We start from the raw sequence: 12,705 nt of genomic DNA on the forward strand, positions 1-12,705 counted from the left end.
TGTACTCATATAGAATATACTTTAACTATCCCTGTACGGAAAATTGTTCAGCAGTTCCACAGAAGATAAAAACCCCACATACTGCATAATTAAAAAGAAAAAAAACTAAAAAAAATCCTCAGAATCTCAGCAACACACAGCGTCCAAGTAACCATTTGCACATGCACATACATCACATATCTATACACACCTTTTGACAACGGCGACATATTGCACAGCCCTCATGGCCACCATCCTACACTACCTGTTTGAGTTGAAGATCTTATGGACATAGGCAGGAATTAATATAATGGTTCAGCCTGCTGTGGGGAACCCTGAAGAATGTGGGTTGAATCAGAAACAATGCTTTGTGCCCATCTGATAATAGACTGCTCATAAATGCTTATTATTAATAATATAATATAGTTAGCGTATTATTCATAATATCCATACTACACTCCTAGTCTAGCCTATCTGAACATTATGTGCTGCGAGATAAATATTATATTATATATTATATTATCATCACGCATTGTTTGCTGGAAGGTGTTGTGGAATTTCCTATTTTGCCTGGGAACCATTGTTCACCTTTAAAGTTAGCCAAAGTAAACCAAGATTTTAAAACACAGCTTCCTGTGCATCCTGCGCACCAACATCTGGAAAGTTTAACCAACTAACAATGACAAATGAAACACTGAACTGAACAATACACTGATGAAATTTTCTGATACCAATGTACAAGAGTCAGTTCAAGCATTTATTTCATGTCCCAGACTGTTATCTTTTTCTTTATTGTATTGTCTTGCAATGAGATGTTATTGAAAATATGTCATGCTCTAGACCACTAGCATTAAACCTGATAACACTTGACATTTTTTTCAATGACTAGATGAAATCAGAACATTTACGGATATATGAAGAGACTGACCTATGATACAGATGTAAAAAGCTGCAACGATGTCCGCCTCTTTGGAGAGTCTCGAGGCAAACGGGTCACCACGGAGGAGATAATGGGGGACATATGAGGGGTGCGGCCACGTCTCGTTCTCCATCACTGCCAGCAGCGGGGAATTTCCTGTGAAGTGGAGAAAAAGGCTGAAACAATGAAGCTGCTTCCTCAGATTGAAAACAGTTCTCACACAGGGATCAGGTAAACAGCACACGTTACTGCATGAATGTACCTATACGTGCAAACAAATACAAGCAGGCCTAGAATAATTAATGAGCCCATATCCACAAACACGCTCGGACATGATTTCCCCCAAGCCAGCGATCAAAAGCAGATGTCACAGGTGTCAGCTAGAGACTGCCTTATGTCACTCTAGCAGAAGTGCATGTTTCCTGACTGATGATAATGAATGTGAGGACATGTTCTCAGGTTTAAGGTTCAGGTTTAGGTTGTTTGTGCAGGTTCATAGGTATTTTTCACAGAAGACATTTTGACACATCACAGTAAGAAAAGCACAGGCGGAAATAAGAGAAATGATGACTGAATACCATTTCTGGGCCTCTGTTTCTAGGGTCCTGGTATGGTGTGTCTAACACAGTGGAAAGAAGTCATGTCGCAGAGGAAGAAATGGTACAAACTAGGGATGCTCGATATTGGCTTTTCTGCCGATATCCGATATTCCGATATTGTCCAACTCTCAATTTCCGATATCGATATCACCCGATACCGATATATGCAGGCTTTTTACACCAAAACTGTTACCTAACCCTAACTGTACACCAAATAACATATCTCCTATTGTGGAATCAACACATTATGCCTAATTTTATTGTGATTCCCCACTGGATGCATACATAAAGGCAACATGGCTTTCCAAATGTAAACACTGTCTGTGCACAATAAGAGAACAACTTCAACTTTCATTGTATTAATACTGAAAAGAGCGCTAACGCTAATCGCTAGCTACGCGCTAATGGCTAGCTAAGCGTTAGCTTTGGTTAATGGGTTTAATTGTATTATTCACCTGAAGGAGTGCTAATGTAAATTCTAAGCCAATTGTTAGTTTGGTTAAGGAACAGCTCATAGCAGGGTATACTATTTAAGGTGCATTCTTATTATGTGTTAATATTAAAATCATTCAGCTTTAAATTGTTTGCTTGTTAGCCACGGTTAGCAACCAACCAGTCTAGTAGTTGTTGTTGTTGTTGTTGTTATACGTCGTCTAGCGCGCGCCGGTAAACGTCCCATGCTGCGTTCATGCAAGCCAGTTCACAAAAACTGAGAAGAATCACATATTTTGCTGGTTACACTGAAGCAGGTTCTACAAAGCCTTGCTACAAATTGGGTCGGAAGCCAGTAAAAGATCATGCCTTGTCCCTTAGAAATCAATATGCTGATCAATATTGTTATTGTGGCATAGAGCCGCGAATAAATCAAAGGAAACACTGCTATGCATAACTCTTTTTTTTTTTTTTAAATTCAGCCAGGAAAGCTGTCTCAAATGCAATTGACCTTAGTGTAACAACCATACGTTTAAACACATTGCTCTATGTTGTGGAATGTGTGTGTGGTTGGGAATTTACCCCTCATGCTGACTGCCCAGATCAATTACCAGTGCTAATGACTCCGTCCCCCATGAACCTATGCTGCAGCTTCATTAAGATAACAGAAGAGACTACAATAGAACAAAAACAACACTGCACACGTTAGGTCAGTGATTTAATATTGACATTTGCACTCTACACACTTGGGCTGTCACTTTCAATTAATCAAAAAAAAAATCCATCGGGGGACCGCACCAAACTCAAAACAATCAAATATGAATCCAGATTATGTTACTGTGTTGCTTATTTCTCACTTAAAATCGTTCCAGAAACATATTTTGCGTACCATATCATGTGTCAAGGGTAGCCAATAAGAGCAGCCAACTTGCAGTACGTCTGCGCTGCAAAACAACATGTGCGACCATAATGCCTAACTGGAGGCTTCAAAACGGTACTCACAAACCGTTGGGTGACGTCACGATAGGTTTGTAAGGCAACAAGCGCACCACAAATGAGTGGAACACTATCGCTACGATGTAGGCCTACTTGGGTACTAACACTAACTACATGGGTCGCTTTCCAATTAATTTGAAGTACCTGAATGACAGACCTACAACACACAAAAGCCATAAAGATGTGTTTAAGACTGTTTTGATTAGATTAGTATTGTTGCATGTACACAGTATACATTAAGTGTAAGTCATTAAGTGTGTTTGCACACAATGAAGTGATAATTGCCAAGACTGCAATTAAGGCAACAGCCTGATTAAGTGGTTTAAAAGACCAACCCTAATAATTGACAGGGACAGGCTCAGTGCTGAGTTCACTGACACAGAGTGGAAAGAAGACTTTTAAAGCATAGAGACTGTCCAGGCTGGCTGAAATGATCCCAAGTTATAATCCATCAACTTGTTATGAACCAAACATTGCTAGAACTGGACAGAGTATTATTACATTGTGGATTATTGAAAATGTAGTTAAATTCTGAGAAATCTGGGGAGAAAAAAAGGAAAATTTTGACACAAAATGGCCAAATATCCGAGAAATAGTTTATGTTGTCTCGAAGATTTTTTAATTATAAAACTGGGACAGTATTTTGTTTGGAACTCGACTGCTGGTAAGATAAGCTGCACACTCTGACACTTCAGATTGGGTTGACCAGACGCAAACTGGAATGGAAAAAGTAAATTTGTCTGGGAAGCTGAGGTTGCGAGGAAAAGTCAGCTGTGGTGAGAAAAGCCAAGTGCACCACAAAAGCAAGCTTACTGAGCAACTGCTGTCCTGTACAGTCAAGAAAAACTCATGGAAAAGTCCTGGAACCTAATTTCTTAAAAAGAGTGGGAACCCTGAGTTAACAGCAGCATACTGGCCAGCTAAAATCACACCAGCAATAGTCTCATTGGATCCCACTATTGACTGTTTTAAATGCTCCGTTTATTCCCTAGTGTTTTCCGCCGCATTGCTTTCATGAGTGCAGTGTGCCCTCTGATGAACACAGATGCAGGGAACATGGGAAATATCTGGGGATACACAGAATACATGTACATGAGCCTCAGTGTAATGGATAAAATATGGTCTTTGTTAGACCTGTCTAATAATTAATACACTATTATTCAAAAGCATAGGGCATTTTTACATGTGGCCAGAATATTTAAAATGATACCTAGGTTCCTCTCCTGAGAAATCCTCAGATCGATTGATCAATTGCACAATTTTGATACATGGCAACAGAGTACTCAATCTACATCTGGTCCATGACACATGACATTTTTGTCAACACACAGTGGTTGGGCAGTCAGGATCCAGGGGGGCTGTTCACTATATCCTGACAGTAGTACATGAGACACATAATGTGTGAAAAAAATCAGGTTCCTCTGGCTCCTCCTAGACTCCACCAGGCCTGGATGAAAACAACCAATCATAAATGCTCCACTTGAAAAAAAGAAAACGGTTGATGACAGCAAGTTTTGTGAGCTTTGATCTGAGGGGAACTGCTGAGTTGGGTTTATGAACAACCTTTCACACATTACAGTCACTAATCCATTGATTAGAACAGCTTTGATAACCATAGTTCTGAGGTCTACCAAATAAATCCTGTTTTATTTCTAGCCCTACTAAGAGTGCCATATTTACAGCATTATTTATAGAGACAAAAGAGGATTTTTGAAACAAGGTATAATTGAGGACTACTTGATTAAGTGTATGATTAAGCATGAACTGTGAAATCCTGTGCATCCAGGACTTAACTGAGAGATCACAAGACCAAAACACATAATTCACACACTATTCTTTCAGTTCATTTAATTAAGTCAATGTCTCCAGTCTAATTACAGTCAAACCATAGATAAACAATCATTCATGCAAACGCCTTGAGCCCTATGACCTCTTTAATTAGGTCAATCAATGCTCTTTTGTCTTCCCTAAATCAAGCGATTGACATTTGCTGTTTGGATAAAGATTCCTCTTCTTTACATCAACAAGTGTTCCCAACATATTTTCTATAATGTGAGTTATTTTATACTTTAATGTGGCACACTGCATTCTTGCACTGCAATCCGTTTCCTCTGTTTCCTATAAAGCGCTGTTTTTTGGCTAAAATGCCTTTTCTCCTCCATTTGCCCATGCTGAGCAAAGAGCACCACATGCTGCATATTTGCTTTCAGCAGATCCACGCAATCACATTTCCCAGAGGGCGGTCCCCTAATAGTTGACTAAACTGATAGTCATTGAGAAGAGTGTGCGGTTTATGAATCCATCATCTGATAAAAAAAATATTATGTATAGAGACCTTGCACATTGAGTCCGTGTATTTTATTATTCTGTTTGTTGCAAAATTCCCAATATGAGACAGAGTCATCAAGCAATGAGGGTGATTTGTTGTCCTCTCACTGAAAGTAGAAAGGGGAATATTAGGTCGAACCATTGACAGTATATATAACAGACAGAGCTTCCAGGTCTGTGAAGTGAAGCCAATTCGGAAGTGTCTTAAACGTGCGTCCTCTGTAATGGCTAGCAGTGGGAGCTCCATTGGCTGCAATAATACACCAATACCATTCACTGTAATGGAGAATGAGCGGACTTCTCATAGGATTTATTAGCTCAGTAAACAGTTTCGTAATGAGTTTATGGTCTCAATCTCTAGTTTCAAGTCTCCTTCCATACAGAATGATATTCATTTAGTAAATTATAGTAAAGCTGTGTATTGACAGGTCACTCTCAGTGAGTCTGTCCAGCTCAACGCACCAAACTCAGATCAAACTGTTACTGCGTTGCCCATTTCTCACTTAAAATCGTTTCAGAAACATATTTTAGTGTACGGTTTAGCTGTAATACGAGATCGTATTTGACCAGGCGAGCTGCAGTTGTTTCCTACTACGGACGAGTTGAAACTGCGCAGCGAGTCACCTCCGCTAGCTCCGACAAACTGTCACTGTTCCCACCTGGGTCCAAGGTGTCAAGAGTAAGCAAAGCTGAACCTGTAGACTATGTCAGTTTATGAATGTTTGACATAAAGCTGTTCTCATTGCCTGTGTTACTGTCTACAGAACTATTAATTGTTAATAAACTATAAATAAAAAAAAAAAAACATAATACACATCAAATACATTTTTCCAAAAAATGGTTTCTGGCCTTTTAGGTAGTTCTTATAATGCTAATGTATGTTCAAGAGTTAATTTTTCTGATGGGTTTTAATTAGTTATTTGATGCTATATTAAAAAAAAAAAAAGAGGTAGGGGGTGGTTGTTTTTCCTTGTTTCCCGGCAGGCACAAGCTTTTCGTTTCTCCATGGCAGTACAGATTGTACGAATGGATTCTTGTAAATGCCATTAGGAGCACTAGGAGGAGCAAGAGGAACCTGATTCACAGATACTGTCAGGATATAGTGAAAGTTTCAGCAAATATGACAAAAAGTTGTTTTCATAAAAGTTACCTACTGCAGCATTAAAATCACTACATAATTTAAATGTCATATGTGTTTAGCTGCTTTCATTTTGCTCTACAATTTCACAAGGTGTCACACCTCTGCACAGCACCCCTCCATTTCCATTTGGCTTAAAAATGCATTAGTATTTCAGTATTCTCTGAGAGATTCAAATTCATTTCTTATAAAGTGGCAACCATTTCTATCATTCTTCAGTGCCCTGAAAAGGCTTCCTTCAGATGAACTACTATGAGTTGTAGCAATTAGCAAATCTATATTATTCCATGTTCATTTATTTGTATTTATTTAGTTTATTTAAATTCCTGGTATTGTTACTTTTCCTTTTTTTAGCCTGTTGTTGTAACAGGTTGTGAGAGTGGGTTGGGTGGGCCATTATTGTTTGCGTCACTGTAATTGCTGCAAAATTTGAAAAAAAATAATAATAATAAATTAATGTTTATGTCACCAAATAATCTGTTTATGTACCCATCAGGGTGACAGGTTCTAATGGCAAGGGACACCCTGTAATATTCTACCCATCAGAAAGAAACTGTGACACAGCGATTCCAAATTTATTCAATCAAATCTTTCGGAGTAAAGCAGCCGTCCTCAGCTCCTTGAAATCTGTCCAGACATTCTTATTTCACTGTCCCTGTCCAGTCCAACACACACACACACACACACACACACACACACACACACACACACACACACACACACACACACACACACACACACACACACACACACACACACACACACACACACACACACACACACACACACACACACACTAACTAACTAATCTGTCCTTCCCATGGATGTATAAAGGAGAACTGGATACAGTGGGAATACAATTATTTAATTGTGCCGCTGTTCTATACTTTCCACATTTTATTGGGCCAAATAAATCAAATTCTGTTAGTGAAACCAGTCATCGGGGGTTGTTAAAGAATCGACCAATTTACAGCGGCTTCTTTCACAATGTTAGCATATGGGAAAAGGTATTTTTGGATCAGTGGGTTTCGTATTTAACAGGATAGACAGGAGAGAGGGGATGATACGCAGCAAAGAGCCACAGGTCGGAATCCATACATATTACCTCTAAATATACACTCATTTACTGCACTCTTTTTGACCTCAAGTCTCCAACAAGCATGGCCATGAACTACTAACCCTAGAGCAATTTATTAATTTGAAAGCATGAATTATTAAAATCGAAAGCACAAATTAAGTAATTTAAGAGTAACAATTATTTAATCAAATTATTTCTTTTCCCTCTCTATGACTCTTCCAGGGCTCCGTAGAAAGCCATGAAAAGGGACCATTTCTTTTTGAAACAAGGTACCAGGCCTATATTACGGTATTTCAAAAAGAGAAAGATCTCCTTATCCAGTAACTCTCTTCCCAGAGACTTTGAAAATGGCTTATCTGCAATAAAAGCTAGTTCTTCAAGGCTTTGACATATTTTCAACTTAGATGGGGATTTCACACAAAAGCTACTGCAATGAAAAAAGATCGTCAGACAGAGGTTATCACTGTACTGATAAGCTTTGTCGGGCTTTTAAAGCCCACACTCTGTGTCTCGTATCACCACATACAGCCCTGAGTCATTTATTATGAATTATATCAAATGATCTGGAACCTGTTAGCTTTAGCCTCAGTGTTTCAGCACAATATCATGTGCATAAATGTAGTCATCAAGAGCATATTTAAGACCACATAGGGTTCCCTAGCCCTAAAAAAAGTCCACTTAGGAGCACTAGACTGAGCCAGAAGAACCAGATGTTTTATTTTTACAGTTTATCTGTCCAGCAATAATGACAAAAAGTAATTTTTATAATGCAGCTTTAAATATTCCACCGCTATTAGGGTTGGGTTGGTTTCTGGTTTTGCCGGTCCAGTCCATGACCTTAAACATGTGGCAATCCCATGATGCCTTGGATTGAGTGTGTCAACTAATCAGAGGCTGTTTTTCTGACTGGGTATGTGTGTGGAAGTTTGGACACATTGCGTATCATTATTATCATTATCATTGTAAGTTACTGAGTAGGGGTGAAAGAGATATTGAAAAATATCTTATCACGATATTTTATTTTGAGATATCGGATGGATTCTCAAAAACACTGTCGATTTTTGTGGTTAAACCCTCAACCATGGCTATGATGTTGGATTCGTTACAGCGACTGTAATATATACAAATCTAGATCTCACAGTTAGCTCAGATTTTATTCATATTACGGTGTGTTCTTTATACTATGACTATATGCATACATACATACATACATACACACACACACATACACACACACACACACACACTCTATCGCCTAGCTTACAGTGTGCTCACGTACGACACCATGTGGTAAAAATGACTGGTCCAGTATTTGGCTCAATGTCGAACCCTAACAACTATCACTGATAACTGCCTATGTGCTGTGTGAGGATGGAAAGACTGACAGACATTAACAACAACAACAACAACAACAACAACAACAACAACAACAACAAAGGGGAAGAGGCTGTTATAATTTGTCATCCTTTTAAATAATTTTATCACTTCATTTCATCAATGCGTTTCCAGGGTAGTGAAGAGATTATTTTTCCAAGGCATAGGGATCAGTCCATCGAATGGAACACCCAGCACAGATCAGGAAGGTTATAAGTAGATTATAGCCCATGAAGCTTCAAAAGGTGCATTATCTCACAAAAGGCTTCGATTTGCTTAATAAGGAGTGACGTGTAGTTGTTAAACAGAGTGCCCACAAACAACTGGGGAAAAATCCCAACAGGGGAGAGACCTGATGATCCGAACACAGTCAGACACTGAAAATGAAAATACAGGTTTTTGCTTTTGTTTCTGTTTGTGTGGAGTTCAGCTGTCGGGATGCCTTTCAAAAGGTGAGCGGCTTTCCCTCAGCAGACTTAATGAGTCTGTTTAGGAGGACCAGTCAATACGATGAAAATCTGATGCAGAGGGAGACACTTTGTGGTTGGAAACAAGGGCATGTAGAAGGCACAAGGGCCGTCGCGTAACAGCACCAACATGCACAACACTGCCTACAGGCCTGCATCCAACATCTAAAGGAAAGCCATTTTTCTGGTTTCCACATATACAGATGCAACATGGAATACAAAATTCTCCCTACATCAAAGAGTATACGTACTTTATATTTAATATGTATTGAATGTCTGCGGGGTCTGTGCTGGGAGCTGAACTGAACAAAGCAGTACTAAACACAGAAAACAGACAGAAATGGAGTCAAAGTCAAAAGTCAGAGAAAGACAGAGAAAACCTGTCAGGAATATTGCTCCATTGCCGTGATTCATGTTTTGTTTTTTACGTTGGAGTAAATACATTACTGAATGTCACACTACTGCAAATCTAAAATGAAAGATTAAGTCGTTAATAATTCAAATTGATTGGATCTTCCCATGCAGCGTGGTCAAATTGTGAATGTTGCTGTAATTGTTAATTATTTATTGGAAAAAAAAAAAGGTACAATTCATAAAAATAAAGCCATCAAAAAAAACAGTGATAAGATATGCTAATGAAGAGCAGAAAGGTGCAGGTGAGACTCATTACAGTGAAAGGGACGTGTAACACCTCAGCTGAAAGTTCACACATGTGCAGGACAAAAAGGAACATGAAAATTAGTAGCCCTTATCTGCTTGCAGGAGTCCAGATAGAAAGAAAGTCAGTGATCGCAGCGCTCAGTTGACTGAGATAGGTTGTCCAACAGATCACCTTTATCTACTGGCTCGTGTTATCTCTCTCTCTCTCTCTCTCTCTCTCTCTCCCGTTACTAGTACAATTTAGAGATATTTGTACTTTACTTGAGAATTTCTGTGTTATTCTAAATATACATACACATATGCAAACATAAGGACAATTCATCCTTTAAATCAATTAAAAATAATACAAAAATAAAATATCCATTAATAATAGAAACCTGCCCTATTGTGCTTGCACATTTGATGGAGGTCAAACACACAGAAATGAGAGGATATTTCAGGCTGATATATATAGAAGCTAAAAACTATTCTTTTCTTGGCTTTTACTAACTCAGGCAGTTGTATCATCCTTTTATTAGATTAACCCTAATATTTTGTTTAAAGTCCAGGAGAACCCTTTTACAGCACAGAAAACATTCTCTGCATTGCTGATACAGCATGGCTTTTCCCGGTTTTTATGAGAATTACTATTAAATATGAAAACAGCTGGCTCGCTTTCAATTAGCGGTGAATGGGCTCTCTTTGCCCTCAGTGTTACCGCTCAGGTACGAGAGGAAGCTCTGCAAACACTGTTTAGGGTTGAAAGAAGAAATTCAGAGAGCTCCTTTCTCCAATATATTTCCTGGAAAAAATAATAATAATGGAATGCAACAGGTGAAGCCTTGCAATTTTATTAGAGTTTTTTTTTTTTTTTTTTTTGATGTTGGCTTTACTTCCAAAACAAAGAAAATATTAAAACGAATATTATTCTTGTAGTGTCCCTTCTTTTTGCCAAATTTGAAGAAGGTATCAAAATAGAGAAATGAGCATGAGGCACTGTTATTACACCAGACAAGGACATATTTCAAGTTGTGTTTATTGATATATGGGCTGTGCATTAATAAATATATATGAGGTCTGACTCCCTGTTCGATGAAAACAACTGTTAGAAAACCTCATAGAAATCTGCTCTGCACGGAAAGCGCAGTGTAAAAAAAAAAAAAAAAACAATTCTGTAGTTTTAATCCACTTATTTACTCACTGACGCTCTTCCCCTCTCGAGTTAGACAACAGCACAGAGAGAGGACAGACAGACAGACAGACAGACAGTGTAACGAATGAACCGGACGGAAACTGCAAAAGGAAGAAACATGAGGCAGCGTGAGTGATTTAAATGTTGAGGTTGAGTGAGAGATCATTCGCATTAAACGCACTAACGGAAGACACAGAGGAGCAAAATGTCCCCGAAAAGAAACCCCTAACAGTCTTACAGGGAAGTTTTGGTTCGTCACTCACCTTGTGATCATCAGTCATCCCCAGTTTAATTCCCACAGATTAGCTGCTCCAGGGTCAGCGGAGGAACACGGACAGCCTGCAAATATCCCTCCTCCCAGCCTCCACTGGTGAACAGCATGCAGTCAATCAGCCCGCCAGGACTGATCACTTTGTAATATACAGTCAGCAGTCAGCAGAAGGAACCGCAGCTTCCGCTCAGACCTTTCAAAATAAAATCCTCCCAGACTCTTAGATTCAGTGGTGACTCCTACAATACCCATCACTGCATTCTCTGTGGGAAAGCCCACTGGCCCTCTCTCTCTGTGGGAAAGAGATCAGCACTGCGTTTATCTGGACACAAATAACCAACTTACATCACTTCACTACTGGACCTCAAAACCCATCAAACCCGCTCTCAGGACTGGATCACCCTTCATGTCCTCCCGGGTTAACTCAGAACTCAGACTGCTTTCAGATTTCTGTGGAATAAACTGGATGCACTACTGATTTTGACAGATTTTTTTTATATATATATATTTATGTTTTATCTCTGTTTCTGTTGCCTTATGTAATCTCAGAATTATTTAATTTTTTTAAGTATTTTTTGGGGCTTTTATTGCCTTTATGATAGTGACAGCTGAAGACAGACAGGAAAGGGGGGCAGAGAGAGGGGATGACACACAGCAAAGGGCTGCAGCCGGTCTGATTCGAACCCTGAGTCGCTTCAGCAAGGACTCAGCCACAGTACATGGGACGCCAGCTCTACCAGCTGAGCTAACCGGGCGTAATCTCAGAATTTAATTGAATTATTCAAGTGACCTTAATTTGGTCAAATGAAAGCCTTTCATGGTCCTCAAAGCATTCAAGTCACTGCAGATAAGTCTTTGTGACAGTGTCTGTGGGCGCTGGTTGGTTTATTGATCAGCACTGATGATTGATTCAAAGATTTTTGGGGGCTTTTAAACTACGTTTCTGGCCCGTTGTGGATCAGCGAGTACCAAATGAAGCAAATTTAATAAAAAGCCAATTAAGCTTCCAGTTGTCTACATTGTCACCAGCGCAGCAAAGCACTGGCTTGCATGTTGACCTCGCTTTGTTTTCAGGCACAAAAGAACTGTGTGCCTGAAAACTGACAAAGTTAGTGACAAAGTTAGAGCAAAAGAAACTTGATCTGCAACAATTTTAAACATTGAAGAATAGACAAAAACAGCATCCGCTTTCAGATCCAGCTTCTCCAGTGTGAGCATTTTCTGCTTTCTCTGTTTTTATGATTAAAGACTGAACAACTCTGGCGTTTGGACTGTTGGTGGGGAAAAACAAGC

General features: G+C 39.1%; 1 protein-coding gene across 1 annotated transcript in view; it reads right to left on the reverse strand.

The window, feature by feature from the left end:
- Positions 1-11,515, reverse strand: part of opn5 (opsin 5) — a 49,178-nt gene extending 37,663 nt beyond the window's left edge. The window contains exons 1-2 of the mRNA XM_051409268.1: positions 11,405-11,515; positions 908-1,054 (exon numbers count right to left, since the gene is read on the reverse strand). Of these exons, the coding sequence (XP_051265228.1) occupies positions 908-1,031 (124 nt within the window). The 5' untranslated portion in view covers positions 1,032-1,054; positions 11,405-11,515. The remainder of the gene's footprint in view (positions 1-907; positions 1,055-11,404) is intronic.
- Positions 11,516-12,705: the final 1,190 nt, after the last annotated feature.

This window comes from Dicentrarchus labrax, unplaced genomic scaffold, assembly GCF_905237075.1.
Source record: "Dicentrarchus labrax unplaced genomic scaffold, dlabrax2021, whole genome shotgun sequence".
In the NCBI taxonomy this organism is placed as follows: Eukaryota; Metazoa; Chordata; class Actinopteri; family Moronidae; genus Dicentrarchus; species Dicentrarchus labrax.